Source organism: Meriones unguiculatus, chromosome 20 (genome assembly GCF_030254825.1).
Source record: "Meriones unguiculatus strain TT.TT164.6M chromosome 20, Bangor_MerUng_6.1, whole genome shotgun sequence".
Lineage (NCBI taxonomy): Eukaryota > Metazoa > Chordata > Mammalia > Rodentia > Muridae > Meriones > Meriones unguiculatus.
Window position 1 is genome coordinate 12,676,151 of NC_083367.1, and position 19,853 is coordinate 12,696,003.

Sequence of the window (19,853 nt, forward strand, 5' to 3'; positions counted from 1 at the left end):
TGTGTATCCCTGACTGTCCTGAAACTCGCTCTTTTAGAGCAGGCTGCCCTTAAGCTCAGAAATTGGCCTGCCTCTGCCTTGAGCATTGGCACCACAGGTGTGTGCCACCACAGGTGTGCGCTGCCCCCCCTTGTATCCCTTGTATCACTAGTCCCCCCTGAACCTTTATCTTGAAGGAGTTGTTAGGTTTTGTCAAAGGCCTTTTTGTCTTTCCCTCTGTTTATGTGGTAGATTTACCCACCCAGATTTGTAGGGCCTTTGGTAGGTTATCCAATTCAGTTTCAGTTTCCTTTTTTTTTTTTTTTGTCATTCTTCTAGATTATGTATAAAAGAATATTATGGAGGATATGTGAACTTTTTCTGGAGCTCAGTTCAGGCATGCATTTTTTTTCTCTTCTCTATTATTTTCTATTTTGTGGCTTTTTGGACAGTGTCTCATGTGGCTCAGGCTGTGTGCAAAGTTGCTATGTAGTTGAGGATGACCTTGAGATCTTGTTTCTCCTGTGTCCACGTCCCGTGTCCTAGCTTTGGAACTATATTTTAAAAATAACCATTTAAATTATATATGCCTCTCAGTTTTATTGAAAATAAAGTTAGGATTTTAATTTATTTTTAAACCCTTATTTTGTTTCTTTCTGATATCCAGGAAGAGAAATATACGTGCAGAGGCCAGAGGTTGATGTCTGATGTCTTCCTCTGTCGTACTCCAACCTAATTTTTTGACACAAGGTCCTTCACTGAACCTGGAGCTCGCTGATTTGGCTAGACTAGCTGGACAACAAAGCCCTGACGGTCGTCCTGTCTCCACCTCCCAGCTCGGGGATCACAGGTGTGTGTCACCACACCTGCCTGTTGACGTGGGTGCTAGGGATCCGAACTCAGGCCCTCATGCTTGCATAGCAAGCACTTTGCCCACTGAGCCATCTCCTCAGCTTGGGAATTGCATATAAGAATTGTATAAGAGTCTGTTTTCATTCCCCCGTTCTGTGTAGCCCTAGAACTGTCCTAGAACTCTGTAAACTAGGCTGGCCTCGGACTCATAGTTCTGTCTGCCTCTGGCTCCTTGAGTACTGGGATTCAAGTTGTGTGCTACCACACCTGGCTTCTGTTTTCAGTTTTTACTCGGTTTCTTTAAAAGGGAAATAGTTCTAGACATTAGTGTATTTTCATGAAACAGAAGAATAAATTAAGTAGGAAAGAAATAGACATTTTAGGTGAGATACAGTGTAGCGAATAGCTGTTGTGGGAGCCACTTTGTAGCTGGGGTGATGGGTGCTGGCACTAGAACTGTGCTCCTTCAGAATAATGTTGTCTGCCTCTATGCCAGGCTTCTGAGGACCAGACGTAGAGGAGGAAGAAAGTTGCAGTGTTTTCCTTTTTAATTGAGGTTTGAGAGGTTGAGAGTGGCATCTGTTTTGCTTATACTTTCTTCTCCGTAGCTTAGGGTTATTTTCCAGGGCCTGCTTAGTTCTTCTGTCTGGAATGCTGGGTTCTGGTTTTAAGGTGCTTTTCTCTGTCAGCTGCTTGGCAGCAGTGAGCATGCGAATTCTTGGTGGGGTGGATGAGCTCTCGTCTTGCCATCTACTCATCTAGTTTGGAATAACAGTAGTAACTAGCAAATCTGCTTTTCTATTTTTATTTTAAGGTTAAAATGAGCTTGTTGGTGGATTTGACAAATACTTCAAGGTTCTATGACAGAAATGACATAGAAAAAGAAGGAATCAATTATGTCAAACTTCAGTGTAAAGGGTAAGTTGTAAGTTCTTGAGAGTGAACGCTTTTGTTGAGGTTTTGTAATCTCTTTTCAAAACAATTTTTTGTTTGTGTTCTCAGACATGGTGAATGCCCTACTACTGAGAATACTGAGACATTCATTCGCCTGTGTGAGAGGTTTAATGAAAGAAGCCCACCTGAACTTATAGGTATGTTTGGCTTCCTTACGACAGTTCTCCTGCTTTCTTTGTCGTAGAAATGCACAAACATACGTAAGTAAAATAAAATATCATACGTAAGTACACTTAGTAATAACCATTTTGCGGATATTTTCATCTTTCCACTTATTTTGGTATTTAATTTTGCTATTCATTTTAGTCAATTAGTTGGTGTGTATCGTATGTACATGTTTATTTGAGTGTGTGTGTTTATAGAAGTTAACACAGGAGGCCTCCCACTAACCTGGAACACATCACTTTGGCTGGAGTGGCTGGCTACTGAGCAGGAATCTCCTGTTTCTGTCCCCTGGTGTTGGGGTAGAGATGTGTGCTGTACCCAGCTTTTATATTGGTACTGGGGATCCGAGCCCATTCTTGTGTGGCAGGGAATTGAATGACTGATTCATAAAGGAAGTTGTAGAGGTCATGTCATGTCACTAAGACCGTTTCAGTATCTCTAATTGTTAAGGGATTTTGGTTTTTATATAATCACTATGCAATTAGTATACCAAACAGAATACTTACAAATTCCTTAATATCATATAAAGCCAGTCTACTTTCAGATTTCTTCACTTAAACTGTCTTTTGATGTTTAGGGACAGGGCGTGAAATGACCTCTGGTCTCCACATACATACTCACATACAGAAAAAGAAAAGAAAACTGTAGCAACTAGATATTTCCTGTGTACTATGAAGCATATAGAGCCATCTATACGGTATTCCTATCTAAAATGCTAGAATGCACTAGGAAATGAATTTAATTATGTTTCTAGACTAACTTCATGAGATATACAATAGATAAAGAAATGGTTTATAGGTTAAACATCCATAATCTGAAAATCCAAAATGCTTTAAAAAATAATTTATTTATTATATGTACACTGTCCTGCCTGCCTGCATGTGTACTTGTACGTCAGAAGAGGGCACCAGATCTCATTATAGATGTTTGTGAGCCACTACGTGATTGCTCAGAATTGAACTGAGGACCTTTGGAAGAGCAGCCAGTGCTCTTAACCTCTGAGCCATCTCTCCAGCTTCCACAAAATGCTTTTAAACCACAAACTTTTTGAATATAGTTATGATACCACAAATAGAAAATTGTACATCATGAAACTGTTTAAAGCTTTGTAGTAGTTCTATAGTATTACTGCTATGCTAGGTTTGTATGAAATGTAAATTAGTTTCATATTTAGACATGCATTCCATCCCCAAGATAAATTTTCCAAAATGGAAAAAAAAAATCCAAGAGATAAACCACCTATGATCTCAAGTACTTTGTATAAGCTGTGATTAATACTGTTGGAAAACAAACAGAAATTTAGGGTGTAGAATAATTTACAAGAAAATGACTTGTTTCTCTAAGAAACTTTTAATGGCTTGAAAACAGAGAAAGCTAGAGAGACAAGATACAGCAACAAAATTTCATCTGTGAATATTGTTAGATTGTGTTTTGAGAAACTAACTTGAGAAAGGCATTGTTGGCCTGGGTATGGTGTACTACTTTAATCCTATCCCAGCATTCAGGAGGCAGAAGCCTGGGCAGCCCTATGAGTTTAAGGCTAACCTGGTCTACATAGCAAATTCTAAGTCAGCTAAGTCTACATAAATAAACCCTGTCTAACGTACTGAAAATAAGTACAAATAGGCTAGCAAATAGGCCCAGCCAGCCCTTTACCTGCTGAGCCATCACACTGGCCTCCACAGCATTCTCTTGAACTGCGTTTGGCATTTACTTTCTTCGGATACTCGATGCCACTAATTGACTTATAGTTTGCCATATGTGCTTTTTGATTACTGTATTTACATTTCAACATATTCTTATTATCTACTTTCTTTGTATCCTATTGAGAATTGTTCTTGTAAAATATTTTATTATTAATATTAATGATTATTTTATGAATCAGAGGTAGAAATAATTGATTTGGCTCAGCTAATCATTTTAGGTAACAAAAACACTTCTGTAAAGAAATCTTACATGTAGAAATGAGATGAAAATGATGTTTACTTTATTCAGGTTTTTGAGATAGGCTCTTTGTAGCCTGTGCTGGCTTGCAACTCAGGATCTTTTTGCTTCTGCCTCCTAGGCTGGGATTATGAGAATGTACCATGATGCTGGAGGTTGAACCTAGGGCCTAAATATTTTATCTTAGTTGTTATTTAAACAATTTTTTTCAGACTGTGTGTGTGTTTGTGTTTGTGTGTGTTGTGTATGTGTGCACATGTGCTGTAGCAGGTATGTGGCGGTCATAGGACAATTTACATGAGTTGGTTCTCTCCTGCCATGTGGATTCTGGGCACCAAACTCGGGTTGTCAAGCTTTGTGGCAAGCATCTTAACCCGCTGAGCCGTCTTGACACTCTGTATATTTTTAAAATTTTAAAATAAGATGTGGCTTTGTGCTGTAGGCTGGCCTCAAACTTACCAAACTCCACGTCAGCCTACTAAATAGTGGGATTCCTGGTGTAGAGTAGCACAGCTGGCTTCTATGAGAGTTCATTTTGAGTCTGCTGGAGAATCAGTTGACATGGCAGTAATCCTGAGTTAGTAATGGCCATTGAACGCGTAAGTACTTTTTTAAAACTATTTTAAAATTTGAATTTTGTCTTGTGCTTTGAGACAGGGTCTTACTATGTATCTCAGACTGGTGTCATGCTTTGACTAATTCTTCTGCCTCAGGCTCTCAAGTGCTGGAATGAAAAGTGGGATGAAAACTCAAAACTGTTAAAATGAGCCCCTCCATTTTCCTCCTGTCCTCTGCCCTCTCCCCCTCTCCTCCCTCCCCTCCTCTGGTCCTTCCTCCTCTTCCTCCTTTTGAGACAGGGTATGTCGTGGTCTCACTGAGCCTCAGCTTGCTGTGTAGCTAAAGGTGACCTTGAACTTCTGATCTTATTTCTATTTCCGAATGCCTTGATTACAGGGTTATCACCATGCCCAGGAAAATGATCTTGAATATAATCTGAAAGAGGGTTTAAGAAAAACAAATCGATCTTCACATGTTTTTTTTTTCTTGTAAAAATTTATTTTAAAATAGTATAAGCCTCATGTGAAGATACACTCAGTTGGTTTCTAAAGCACTTCAAAATAGTGCACATCAATTAGTCAATCAGTTATGTGCAGCTATCTTAGTGTTCTTTTGCTGTGTAGAGACACCATGATCATGGCAACTCTTATAAAGGGAAACACTTAATTGAGGCTGGCTTATAGGTTCAGAGGTTTAGTACATTATTGTCATGGAAGGAAGCATGGCAGCATGCAGGCAGGCATGGTGCTGCAGACTAGCTAAGAGTTTTACATCTGGCTCTGCAGGCAGTAGGAAGACAGAGACACTGGGCCTGGCTTGATCTTCTGAAACCTCAAAGCCCACCCTCACGTGACTAACAAGGCCATACCTGCTCCAACAAGACATGTCCTAATCCTTTGAATTAATACCACTCCCTTTGAGCTTGTGTGGGACCAGTTTTCATTCAAAGAACCACAGCAGCCAGTCACTGTAGTTGGTTACAGTCCACTGTTGTCATCCCTCAGATGACTTTGTACACATGTTTCTATGTTCTACTTTAGACCTTTTTCCCAATATAGTTTGACCATGTTTCACATTGATCATAAAGAGGGCTGGAAAGAGTCTTGTATTTGCGTGTGTCTTTCCTTTCTGAGTTGTGTGTTTAAAACTCAAATTCCTGATAAATTTTAGTGACAAATTTTAGATAGTAGTGTTTTGAACTAATAAAATAGTGTATTATTTTTGAATTTTTGTCTAGTGCTCAAAGCTAGATTCTAAGCAACTTAAATTGACAGACTTAAGTTGTAAGGAGTATTTTGAGTTTTAAAAATGTGTGAATATGTAGTGTACTTAAATATTTTGAAAACAAGTTGTCATTTTAAAACAGTGTGGTATATGAAGTGATTCAGTTTAAAACAGAGCTACATTCTCTTCTAGGTGTTCACTGTACCCATGGCTTCAACCGGACTGGTTTCCTTATATGTGCCTTTTTGGTGGAGAAAATGGATTGGAGGTATATATCTTATCATGGAAGAAGATGCATGTAGCAATTCGTGACGCTTATGAATCTTATAAATGGTGTATTTGCTTTTCCATATTTTTCTCGTACTTTAATATTATCTGAGGTTTGGTCTTCCAGTGTTTGTGTTTGTATTCAGCTTTGGAAATGTCTCTTGTTTTCCTTTGAAATTTGTCTTTTCTAGCAGTTAAGTACTAGGAAAATCTTTAATAATCTATGAAGGAAGCATTTAGGTTGGCATCACTCCATTTAAACAAGTCTTACCTTTATTGAGCATATTATTTGTGAAATACATTTTTAGATTTTAAAGGATTAGAACCCCAGTTACCTGGAATTTCTATGAGAATAGGGTATTGCTGACTGAATGTTCCTGTTCCTTCTCTAGGGTCCTTGTTTATGTTCTAAAACCTTCACACAGTAGGTCCTTTGACAGTGCACGCATATGACTGTGTTTTCTAGTTCCTTTACACTCAGTCATTGTTTTGTTTACTTTCTGGCTTTGGGCTCTCAGGACTGCACAGGAACTCAGGCTCCCGTGCTAGACTCTGCCAGCGGCTACCTGTCTTTCCAGCTGTGAGCTCTTGGTGCCTGGGTTTCAGAAACCATTGTGCTTGTTCTCTATGCTGTTCACATTTTCTTGGCCACTGTTTTCTTGTAGATATTGACCTTTCAGTGTTTTATTAAAATTCCTTTCACTGGCTGCACATGTCTGTCATAGGCGCTCATAGCAATGTGCTTTAGACATGGTGAACCATGTATTAAAATGGGTCATGTGTTACAGTGGACCATGTATTAAAGTGTCCCCTGTGTTGCAGTGGATTGTATATGTCTACCATATGTTACATGTGTATGTGTTTTTAGAATCAGCGTATCATGAATTGAAAGCTTTGCAGGTGAAGAAAGACTTGGTGTTATAGGCCTGTTAAACTTTTTGTGGTACTTTTAGTATGAGTTAATTATTGGTAAGTTTCCATAAACAGACATTTGTGAGAAAATTGCATTGATTGTTTTCGATAGCATTGAAGCAGCAGTTGCTACGTTTGCCCAAGCCAGACCACCAGGAATCTATAAGGGTGATTATTTGAAGGAACTTTTTCGTCGTTATGGTGATATAGAAGAAGCCCCACCACCACCTGTATTGCCAGATTGGTGTTTTGAGGATGATGATGAAGAAGATGATGATGAAGATGGAAAAAAGGACTCAGAACCAGGGTCAAGTGCTTCCTTTGGTAAAAGGAGAAAAGAACGATTAAAACTGGTAATGTTGATAATACTGTAGAATTCTTTTACATTATGTTCGTTCATTCATTTTGTGAATGTGCATGCTGGTATGCCTTGTGGGAATGGCACAGCATTCTTGTGGAGGTCAGAGGACAACTTGTGAGAGTCAGCTTTCTCTAAATACCATGTATGTGTGGGTCCTGGGTTCAAACTCAGGTTGTCAGGCTACCTGCGAGTGTCCTATCTGTTGAGGCAATCTGGTGGCCCTCAAATATCACAGCTCTCTATATTTCTGTGTAAACTTAATGTGGGGTATTTGCTGTATTTCTGTTATTGCTCTATCTGTCTGTCTGTGTTCAAGAGCGTAATACTGGCCTCTGGTTTTATGAACTCAATTTTGGTTCTACCTGAAACCCATTAAATAACTCCTGACATCATGAGCCAGGTGTGGTAGGGTCTCACTATGAAGCCCAGGCTGGTGTCAGACTCCTAGTCCTCCTTTCAAAGCCTTCTGAGTGCTGAGACAGATTATCGGCATGCCTGGCTATGTCTTGCTTTTAAACATTAACCAGGAATCAGTCTTTAAAATTTTGTCATACAAAATGATTTCTTCTTTGGGTGGAAGGACTTTGCATATGGTGGGAGTCGAAGACAACTCATGTGACTCATCTTCCCAGCCATCATGTGGTCTCTGGGAGCAAACTCACCTTGTCAGGCCTTGACTTCTGAGCCATTTTGTAGCCCAGCAGTCTTTATTTATTTTATCTTTTTAAAGAAGAAAGCTGGAATTATGAAATTTCTTCCAGGTTTTGTTTCTTATATAAACTAGAACACTGCTAGGTGTTAGTAGAGACTACTACTAGATACGTTTTGTGGTGATAATGAACTTAGCATAATACTTAATAACTAGTGAGAATGTTTTTAACAGTCACTCAGTTAATGTATCTCCTGCCCTAGGTGGCGTTTCCTTGGCACTGTCTACAGCTTAGAAGACTTCTCCTTCTCTAGATACGTTTTCTTGATCTTTTAGGAATAAGAATCTAATAAAATATTAGGAGTTAGGTTGAGGCTACAACTTATTTGGTAGAATACTTGACAAACATTCATGAAAATTGGCGTCTTTCCCTAGCACTGTGCTGCCTAGTGAAGCATGCTGATTCCAGGACTCAGGAGTTCAAAGCCTCCCTCTCCTACATGGCTGTAGGTGAGGATGAAATACTTGAGACCCTATGTTTAATAAGAAGTGGGGACAGGAGATCTATTGAGAGGTCTAGCACTTTTTTATTTGCACACAAATCTTCTTGGTGTAGACCAAAGGGAAGTTACAGGAATGTGCAGGAAATGGAATGTTATTGAAGTAGTAATTAAGGATATTGTGGCTGGCCAGTGACACTACAGCTAATGTATTAGTTGACAGTGGTTCATTAATAATGAGGAAAATGCCTTGATTATTTTATATAAATAATGTAGCTGTTACTTTAGTTTTTTCCTCTCAAGTCTTAGTTGGAAAACTTCATTTGTGTTTATACATTTCCAGCTCGAAGACTGTAAGACCACTGACAAGTGTTAATTGCTTTAAAAGAGAAATATTTTCAAAAGCAACTCATTTTCAAGCAAGTGAGATGACTTAGCAAGTGCTTAGACAGGGCATGAGGCCTGGAGTTCTGCTTCCAGCACCATGGGAAAAAGCTGGACATACAAACAATCTCATAGAAAACTTCAAAGTGGGGTTGGAGAGATGGCTCAGCAGTTAAGGGCACTTACTACTATTACAGAAGACCCAGGTTCAGTTCCTAGCACCCACGTGGCTATTCACAGCTGTCACGGAACTCCAGTTCCAAGGACTCTGATGCATTGTGAACATACATGCATACAGACAACACTTATAAAAAAAAAACAAAAACAAACAACAACAACAAAAAAACCCATTCATGGTAGTGCATGAATAAAATCTGTGCTTTCAGGGGTTCTGGGAGGAGTAAAGATTTCTGGGGTTTGCTGGCCAGCCATTCTGTTTGAACTGGCAAACTCTAGGTTTTGTGACAGACTATCTCAAAGATGAATTGGAAAGCGGGAGAGATGGCTCAGCTGGTAAAAGTTTTGGCTCCTGGCACCCACCTGAGAGCTGGGTGTGTCACTGCACATTTATAATCCCAGAGCTGAGGGGCAGCTGGAGCACATTGGCTGGCCAGCTTAACCTAAATGATGAGCTCAGATTCAGTGAGAAATCATGTCTCAGAACATAAGGTAGGTAACAATCAAAGAAGGGAACCATACTTCTTTTGTCCTCACATGTTGGCAAATATACATGTATTTTATATACAGCTATACATGTACATAACTCCTGTACACACATGCTGTTATCCAAATACCCCTCCCCCAAATAAAGTGAAAAAACAAAGCTGGAGTGATTGAAGTAAACATCTGGCTTCCGCATGCATGCACACATATAAACACATTCCTCTGCCCACAGATATATGTATATTTATTTAGTTGTGTGTGTATGGAGGCCTACACATGCATATACTAAAATACATTGTCACCTGTAGGCACACTTGGACACATACGAGTATGTATACACATGCACACTTTTTCTTTACCAAAATGTGTGTATGTATGCATGTGTATTTATATAGTTACTGTTTCTTAAAAACATTTGTTTGCATGTGTGCATGTGGACATACATGTGCACATCCATGGGACACCTGTGGAGGACAGAGGACAACTTGGAGTGAGATCTAACTTCACCCTGTCGTGGGGATCAAGCACATGTTTAGGCTTGGTTGAAAGGGCTTTACACCCTGATCCATCCCACATGCCCTGCTTTCCCTTTTATGGTAAATTTTTGTAAGGGAATTAAAACATCTTCTTTTTGTTGCTGTCGTATTTTGTTCATGCTATGAAGTCCATACTAGTCTGGAAATGGAGATCCTCATGTGTCCTCTGAGTGCTTTGACTATGGTAATGCCCACTATGTCTGGCTTTTCAGATATATTTTCAAAAGCAACATTAATTTTGAACATACATGCTTAATAAAAATTTGAAAATAATATTTGATCTTTCAATTTTAAAAGTTACTGATTTGCACAACAGGATACAATTTAAAAGTTTATTTTTATGCCTTTGCCAGTGGAAAGAGCCTTAAGAATTGTATAGACGGCCTGGCAGAGTGCTTGGTTAGCGTTTGTAGTGCCGTTGGGTGTGCTGTCTGTCTTTCTTCTTAAAGCAGATACGGGTTGTAATTACAGAAATTTAAAATGGGAACCTGATAAAGAAGCCAGAAATATACAGTGGATAAAAGAAAGCATCTTTAACAAATACTGCTGATTTAATCGGATGTTGGCATGTAGCAGAATACAAGTAGATCCATATCTATCACCCTGTTCAAAATTCAAGTCCAAGTGGATCAAAGACCTCAACATAAAACCAGATACAGTGAACCTGATAGAAGAGAAAGTAGGGAATAACTTTGAATGCATTGTCACAGGAGACAACTTTCTGAATAGATCATCAGAAGTGCAGGCACCAAGATCCACAATTAATAAATGCGACCTCCTGAAACTGAAAAGCTTTTGTAAGACAAAGGACACTGTCAATAGGACAAAGTGACAGCCCAGAAAATGGGAAAAATTTTTTCACCAACTCACATATGACAGAGGGCTAATATCCAAAATATATAAAGAGCTCAAGAAACTGGGTATCAACAAACCAAGTAATCCAATTGAAAATGGGGTACAGATCTAAACAGAAGATTCTCAACAGAGGAATCACAACTGACAAATCTCAGATGGCCGAGAAATACTGAGGTGTTCAACATCCTTACCATCAGGGGTATGTAAATCAGAACTACTTTAACCAGCACGCCTGTAATCCCGGCAGAGGCAGGCAGACCTCTGTGAGTTAGAGGCCAGCCTGGTCTACAAAGTGAGTCCAGGACAGCCAAGGCTACACAGAGAAACTGTCTCGGAAAAACAAACAAATAAGCAAACAAAACTACATTGAGATTCCATCTTGCACCTGTCAGAATGGCTAAGATAAAAACACAAGTGGTAGCTCAGGCTAATGAAGTTGTGAATCAAGGGAAATACTGCTCCATTGCATTTCTCTGTTGCGGGTGGGAGCGCAAACTTGTAGAGCCACTTTGGAAATCATTGTGGCAGTTTCTCAGAAAATTGGGAATGGATCTACCTCAAGACCCAGCCATTCCACTCTTGGGTGAATATATATCTAAATGACCCTCCATCTTATCACAAGGACATTTGCTCAATTGTGTCCTTAAACGCTTTATTCATAATAGTCAGAAACTGGAAACCACCTAGATGACTCTCAATCAAAGAATGGAAAGAAAATGTGGTATATTTACACAATGGAGTAATAACAACGACTTAAAATTCCAGGCAAATGGAGGGAACTAGAAAAATCATCGTGAGTGAGGTAACCCAGTCCCAGAAAGACAGCTCTGCTATGTATTCAGTTATAAGTGGACATTAGCTGTATAGGATAACCAAGCTATAGTCCACAGACTCAGAGAGGTTAATTAACAAGGAGGGCTCAAGGAGGGAGACATGAATCTCCTTGGGAAGGGTAAATAGAACGGATTTTGTGGGTAGACTGGGGCTGATGGCAAGAAGGATGAGGTGTGGGAGATGGAGAGAGTGCTAGGACAGGAGTGGAATTGAGGGGCACTTAGGGGGCGAGGTAAGAACCTAGCGCAATGAGAACTCCCTGGAGTCTACGAGAGGGACCCTGGTGAAGACTCCTGGTAATATGGAGCCTGCACTGGCCATGCTCTGTAGCCAGGCAAGGCTTCAGTGGAGTGATTGGGACACCACTGCAGCTACAAAACCTTCAACTTAGGATTTGCCCTGCCAGCAAGATGACCTGGGGTAAAGATTGGCAGACCGTGTGGAAGTGACCAACCAATGACTGACATCATGAGCAGGAGCCCACCCTGACACTGCCTGGAGGGCAGGAACCCAGAGGCGGGATAGCCCAGAGACTGAGGAGCCAAATACTAAAAAGAAGACAAATGAAATGATTCCCAATGATACTCTGCTATACTCATAGACTGGAGCCTAGCATAATTGTCAACATAAACTCTTCACCCAGCAACTGATAGTGTAAGCAGAGACCCATAGCCAAACATTTCTGTTTAATATGAATTTTCTTAGGTTTGTGGAAATGAACTAATTTATTTCTTCTTTGTAAATATATTTGTTCTCTATGTGTGTATATATTTATACACATACTTACTGCTATTATTGTTTCCTTTTTTCTTTAAAGGGTGCTATTTTCTTGGAAGGCATAACTGTTAAAGGTGTAACTCAAGTAACAACTCAACCAAAGTTAGGAGAGGTACAGCAGAAATGTCATCAGTTCTGTGGCTGGGAAGGGTAAGGAATATTTTCAGCTTTAAATAAAATGTATTCTTTATGTGTAAAATAAAAAAAATATGGCCTTTTAACGCCTACTCTAGCTCCCAAATGATGACACAGAAACCTATTACATTCATTAATAAGATTTAAGCATTATAGCTGGGCAGATAATTGGTCTATTCTAACTTGACTAGGTTGGCCTGGTCTACCTCCCAGCCACAAGCCCCATTTACCTGCCAACTAGTCTTACCCTGGCTGCTCTTGCTCCATCTGTGCCCTGGTGGCGACCTTTCATGGTGACCGTCTCTTCCACCTTCTTTTCCTCCTTCACTTGGGACCCTCCTCCTGGGATTGCAAGTGCTGCTATAACTTCCCTGCCCAGCTATAGGCCGTTCAGAGATGATGAACAAGTTTTACACAATATAAAGCAGGAGATGCTTCAGTAGTAATGCAACTGGACTCTGGTCCAACTGCAACCAGATGTTTGGGTACAGAAATTGAATACACAGTGTACAAACCATCCCTTTTTTGTACAGTAAAGGCTTCTTCCTCTTACAATAACAAACTATATACAATAAAAAATTATGAAAACTAACAAATAAGAATTGCATTCACGATGTCCAGTCCATGTGTATTTGGCAAGTCTTGGACGACATACTTTGCTATCTATCCTATCTTGGTGAGTTCAGAGTTCTGTACTTAAATCATTTTCTATCTACTTGCATTTATCAACCTAAAATAGGTTTTTAGACCTTAAACATTAAAAAATAATCCTAAAAAACATAAGCTTAGTTGTGAGACCATAACTATCTAGTCTTCAACCCAGCAGAAACCTGAGAAGGATAAATATTTCCTGAGTGGGCAGCAAGTGCAAAGCAAGCAGTTTCCAAAACTATAGAAATGACAGAGAAGCTAGCTGCCTGGACAGTCACCTAAGGCTCCTCTGCAACGTTGGGGCATCATCTTTGGCCTTCTGGCCCACTATATGACAGATTTTTCTGTGATGCAGGAATTATGAAGGACTGCTTACCTTGTCTTGGCAAAGTTCATCAGTCGAATTCTCTGTGTTTAGTTTGTCCAGCATGCTGTAGGCAGTTGAGACAAAGTCAAAGTCTCATCCAGTGGCTAGCTTGCCACATTAGAAGCAAACTCCATGTCCATATGGAGGTTCTTCGATGCCCATCATTTTCTTTGAAGTAGAATGGAGGTGCTGCCAGGAACAGACTTATTGTCAGAAAAGCCTTTTATTAAATGCCATTATTTAAATGCCATATTCTATGGATCTCTGAGGTTTTTGAAGACCATCTGTCTGTCTGAATAGGCAAATGTTGCTTGTTTCTACCTATTTACTATCTAATTAACTTCAGAAACATCTGCAGGAGAAATGTCAAGGTAGTGAAAATCTTTTCTTCACCTCTATATGTAGCTCTGGCTTTCCTGAAACTCACTCTGTAGACCAGGCTGGCCTCGAGCTCAGAGATCCATCTGCCTCTGCATTCCCGAGTGCTATATTAAAGGCATGCACCGCTATTCCTGGCCTAGAATGGCAATCTTTTTTAGAACTATTGTGATAGCTAATGCTATTCCATTTGAAATTAATCTCATGATAACATTGTGGTCAACCTATGATCCATTTCAGGTTGGTTTAACACAAAGATTACATTATATGGGTTGTAGCCATGACAGAATAATGTTCTTTCTTTAAGGTCTGGGTTCCCTGGAGCACAGCCAGTTTCCATGGACAAGCAAAATATTAGACTTTTAGAACAGAAGCCATATAAAGTAAGCTGGAAAGCAGATGGTACTCGGTAAGTTTGACTACTAAGAAGCAATCACACAAATAACTAATGCTTGAAGAATATTACATTGTTAGGGAACGTATGTGCTCCTCAGGGTGCGAGTTTCTGACGTGAGCAGCAAAGTAAATGTTTCAGAGATTATATAGCTTTCATTTTATAGGCATTCTAAGTTGTATAACCAGTTTTAGTTCATTCTGATGAAATTTTGGCTTCAGAGTTGTGTTAGTTGTATATAAGTCTATATGAAATCTTTTTGTTTTAGTTTTAGAGACAGACTTACTTTGCACTGAACCTCCAGCAATCCTCTTGTTTTCCCTTCCCCAGTGCTGGGCTGACAGGCATGAGGCCTCGTAGCTGGTTTCTACTGAATGCATAGGAAGAGCATTTGATCCTTTTCCCTGTCTCCTGAGTATTGGGATTATAGGCATGCGTCAACCATGCTCACATTTGGGATCTTATTTAGGATTCTTATTTAGTAATTTAGTTGCCGGTTGTATTTTCCCTTATTCCACTGTTCTTATGTAAACAAATGTATTTCAGTAAAAGCTTAGGGGTCAGGGATGTAGTTAGGTGGTACGGTACCTGCCTAGCATGGGGTAACTAAGCCCTGAGTTCAGTTTTTAGCACTGAATAAAACTTAATCTATTTGGGAGAAGGTGGCTAGAGGATCAGAAGTTCAAGCTCATCCTTAACTATGTACAAGTTCAAAGCCATTTTGTGGGGTACAAGAGACACTGCCACAACACAAACCAACAAACTAACTGAACTATATGTACAGAGCAGTAGGCCACCTTTGTCTTTTGTGTCATCGTCTGCCAATGCATGACTAAATACATTCTTTTTAAAAGTCTTTGTGTTTAAAGACAAGACCCTGGCAGGTCTGGGACTTATTATATAGACCAGGCTAGCCTGGAGCTTGTGGCCATTCTCCTACCTCAGTCTTCCCAGTTCTAGGTTTACAGATGTGACCCACCACAGATTAGATTTTTTTAGAAAAATTATTTTTTTGAAAAATTATTTGTTTTTATGTTAAGTTTCTGTTACTGTGATAAAATGCCCATGACCAAAAGCAATTTGGGGAGGAAGGTTTTTTTTTTTTTTTTAATAATTTTTAATTTTTATTTTTTTGTAGATCAGTATGAAGGGGAGTCAGGGTAGGAACTCGTGTAGAGCAGGAACCTGGAGGCAAGAACTGAAGCAGAATCTATTGAGGCTTCCTGCTCACTGGCTTGCTCAGCCTGCCTTCTTACACCTGCCCAGAGGTGGCTCTGCTCAGTCATCTGGGCTCTTCCGCATCAATTACTAAGCAAGAAAATGCCCCACAGGCTTGTGCACAGGCTGATCTGACCAAGGTGTTTTCTCAGTTGTGGTTCCCTCTTAGATCTAGCTTGCACCAAGTGGGCAAAAAACTAACCAGGACATGTGTGTTAGCATGTGCACAATGGATGTGCAGGAGTCTCCAGAGGTTGGAAGTAGGTGTCAGCTCTTTTAGGCCTAGTATTATGAACTGCCATGTGGGTGCTGGGAACTGAACCCAGGTCCTTTACAAAGAGCAGTAGGTTCTTTCAGCTGCTGAAACATTTCTCCAGCTCTTAAAATAGAATGTACTAAATGTGTATTTCAAAGGTAAATAGGCCTGAACTTCCTCAGAAAAATTATATCTTATTGATTATAACATGATTAGTCAGTGTCTGGTTTATGTTATATGTGCTGATGTAAGTATTTAGTGACCCTTGAGCATCCTTTTTTAGGAGTAGCTGTTACATGAAGAAAATCATTATAATATGTTCCCACAGATTCTGTAATTGTTTTTGCACAGAGCAGCACAATTTCCTAGGTAGTTAGTAGTTTGCTTAGATACTGGAATAGGTATCTTATCAATATGCTTGATGTTTAGTCTAGTGACTGGAGCTAAATGTTCAGACAAGAATGATATGGATGAGGTAATGAGACTCTAGAATTGTCTCTTATTTAGTGAATAATATTAAAGTTGTCTTTGGGATAATTTTAAGTTATCTACAAACAATCTTGATCTTTTATATTATGAGTCAAGTTATAGTTAATTGGCCATTATGTACATACTTTTATATTTGTTCACTTAGCTGTTTTTTAATTTTTTTTTTTTCCTTTCCCCAAGTTAGGGTTTCTCTGTATAGCCCTGGCTGTCCTGGAGCTTGCTGTGTAGATCAGGTTGGCTTTAGACTCAGATCTGCCTGCCTCTGCCTCCCAAGTGCTGGGATTAAAGGTATGTGCCACCACTGCTGGGCTTTACCTAGCTCTGTTTTAGTTCTACTTCAGGCAAGACATCAGATCAAATACGCATTTCTGCTTAGCCCTAGTTTCTTTGTGGCATTACATTCTGAGGAAAAATAAAATTATTTTTCTATTCAGTATATCATGAAACTTTTTAGGATAATTCCCAGATAACAATTATGTATCATTATAGGAGATTTTTATTGAAGGAGAAAAATGCGGAGATTTAAATTAAGCAGGCGTGGGTTGGCTCTGACAGACATATTTTTGAGACACACTCTAGTTTCCTAGTTGAGTCTGACTTCTATATTGATACTTTGGTGGTCCCTGTCCTAATGGCCAGGTTAAAGTCAGCAACCTCATCTAGATGGTGGCTAGTGAGTCCTTGAATTAAGGGTGTACCTGGGAATTTGATTAAAGGAGATCTAAAGGAAATCCTTAGTATGATGGTCAGTAAATGTTACTTACCATCATGGCTCACATTTTTTTCTGTTTCTTTTAGGATTCTTTTATTTTTGAAAATTACTTGCATATAAGGAGGCTTATCAAAAATACAAACTCAAGTTCTGATACTAAACCTGGTACAATATAGGTATAACCACAAAAGAATTGACAGCTAATAGGCAGCTTTACAGAAATGTTTACAAAATAAATATTCTTTACATATATAGGTTGTAAAGAAAGTAAGAATAGCTATCTGAGCAAAATGAGACTCAGGAAGATGTGCGTTAGGAAACTGACAACAGGACTGGGCATGTAACTCAGTGGTAGAACACTGTCCAGCATAACAGAGCCATGGGCTTGCCCCAACAACAAAGTAAGTAAGTAAGTGTGAGCTCTGTCAGCGCAGGGCACAAGCTTGGAATCTTTCTAATCCACAGTGCAGTAAATCATAAGTCACTGGTAATATACATCCAGCTCTAGTCTTATAATTTTTCTAGAATCCTCTGAATAACTGCATCTTCATCGGTGATATTGATCATAAACTAATGATAAAACTGTATGATCTTTAGAGTAAAAGGTAGAATACCTCTAGAATTTAGCAAGCAAACATTCAGTCCCTAATTTTGTCTTTCAGTTCTGAATAGAGAAACCTCTTTGAAATAGGCCACAGAGGAAGACAGTGCAGCCAGTTCTGATGAGACCTGATAGGCTAGTGTCAGAGGGAGGAGTACCTCCCCTATCAGTGGACTGGGGGACAGGCATGGGAGGACATGAGGGAGAGGGCTACAGCTGGGATACAAAGTGAGTAAATTGTAATAAATGATAATTAAAAAAAAAGTTCCAACAAAACAAAACAAAACAACAACAACAAAACCCCAAAAAACTAAAGTGAATGTCAACATTATGGTATTTTTTTTCTCTCTGCCTAAACTAAAACCAAGTACTTTCTACTATTTACTTTTAAGTTTAAAATATTTTGAGATAGGGTCTCATGTAGCCCAAGTTGGCCTTGGGCTGTCTACATCCTCTTCCCAGGTACTGGAATTACAGGTATATGCCACCACACATAGCACATTCACATACCGTAGTTCCATTATTGGCTTTCTTCTATGTTTTTATTTCCTTTTCAAAGTAATGGGGAAGTTTGCTTAAGTCAAAGCAGTAGAAAGATCAGGATACCACAAGAGAGCAGCAGGCGACCCTTGTGGAGGTACTCAGAGCCTTTGCTTTTGAGTTTACACTAAATAATGCAGGATATTTATTGTAATATGTTTATGGTATAGTATGTTAATGGTGATATCTTAAGTTTGTTATAGATTGCGTCTTTTCAGTAAAATATTTCTTGAAAATATTGAGTAAAAATTACAGGAATATGGAGCTATTTAATTTAAAGAAAATGTTCAGTATCTGACAAGTTTTAGGAGGTTGTTATTTGGACAGCCCGTTGAGTACAGCATTGTGATGTGTGATAAATTATTTAGATAAACAGTAATATTTTGAGAGAAAGTGAGTTTGAATATTTAAAATAATAATAATAATAATAATAATAATAATAATAGACAGGGTCATGTTCTTGTACAGGTCACAATTCAATTGATTTTTAAAAAAGAGAAAGCATTAGAGCATAAAATGAAATGTAATTGTCTTGAAGGGCCTGGCACACACTCTTATGCAGGGTTAGTGAAGGATGCTCACTGCAACAGCAGGAGGGAGGCTGGGATTGGCTTGCCAGGTGACTGATGGAAATCTCTGTGAGTTCTGGTCCTTAGACACTCAAGATTGCTTAGTCTGTAGGGAGAGAATTGTTACAGAAGTGACTCTGTCATCTCTTTGTTCTTTGGAAGTGTGAGAGTGCAGTGGTTACCAAGCTACACGTCTCCTGGTCACAGCAGCTGGAGCTGTGGTCTCAGCGACATAGAAGGTCCTTTGTTTCAGTCTTCATGGGGGGCGGGCATTTGGCACCTTAAAAAACATCTTCTTTGATATGATTTTATTTTCTTTCTCTGTGTGTGTGTGTGTGTGTGAGAGAAAGAGAGGGAGAGAGAGAGAGTGAGAGAGTGCACTTGTACACTTTCATGTAAGTGGGAGTCAAGGCCAGAAGAGGGCATCAGATCTCTTGGAGCAGAAGTCATCTTTGCAGCAACAGGACATTTCGATGGTGATCTGGAAGGCAGAGTGTATACTCTTTGAGGGACAGTTGCCATGCCAGTGTGTTATTATTATTTTGGTGACTGCAGGAGAAAGAAAGGTGATTTCTTGGAGAACCACACCCTACGTCCCCCTCTCCAAGGGCCCTTCCAAGCCTTGGCAAGGGGAAATCTCATGGTCACTTATTGTATAGTTATTCCCCCAATTCTTACTTTCAATTATCTATTAAGGGAATCTTTTTTGGTACTTGATGAGAGTTTTGACAGATTATAGTAGTGATTAGTTAGTATATCTAATAATGAGTGTCAAATGTTGTGTATTATGTATAAGATGCAGAAATGCAAGCAGAACTAACTTGTGATCATGGTTTTTCTATTATTATTGTTTTTATTATTTATTCCTGCCTATCTTCCTATTCTCAGGATCAAAATAGAACTTTTATATGGTCAAGAAGAGAGGAAAATTTACTGAATGTAACTTTTGGGCAGGTTCTTCAATGCCACTTCTCTCTCTTATTTTGTTATCTCTTAGAACTTGATTTTTTTTTTTTTATTTGAATGTTAAAGATGGCTAGGGGATTTTTTAATTCACCAAGTTTCTTATTAAGTTGCGAATTTTCACTCTGTAAATCTCGGCTGGGCCCCAAGCCTAGATTCTGTGGTA

General features: G+C 39.2%; 1 protein-coding gene across 3 annotated transcripts in view; it reads left to right on the forward strand.

Annotated features, from left to right (window-relative positions):
- Rngtt (RNA guanylyltransferase and 5'-phosphatase) overlaps nucleotides 1-19,853 on the forward strand; it is a 217,020-nt gene that overhangs the window by 9,251 nt on the left and 187,916 nt on the right. For 2 of the 3 annotated variants that reach the window (XM_021634879.2, XM_021634880.2), the window contains exons 3-8: nucleotides 1,646-1,749; nucleotides 1,834-1,922; nucleotides 5,869-5,944; nucleotides 6,968-7,208; nucleotides 12,455-12,564; nucleotides 14,253-14,354. In XM_021634879.2, coding sequence (XP_021490554.1) covers nucleotides 1,646-1,749; nucleotides 1,834-1,922; nucleotides 5,869-5,944; nucleotides 6,968-7,208; nucleotides 12,455-12,564; nucleotides 14,253-14,354 — 722 coding nt within the window. Of the gene's footprint in view, nucleotides 1-646; nucleotides 830-1,645; nucleotides 1,750-1,833; nucleotides 1,923-5,868; nucleotides 5,945-6,967; nucleotides 7,209-12,454; nucleotides 12,565-14,252; nucleotides 14,355-19,853 lie in introns of all 3 variants that reach the window. The other variant, XM_021634881.2, reaches the window with a different exon arrangement.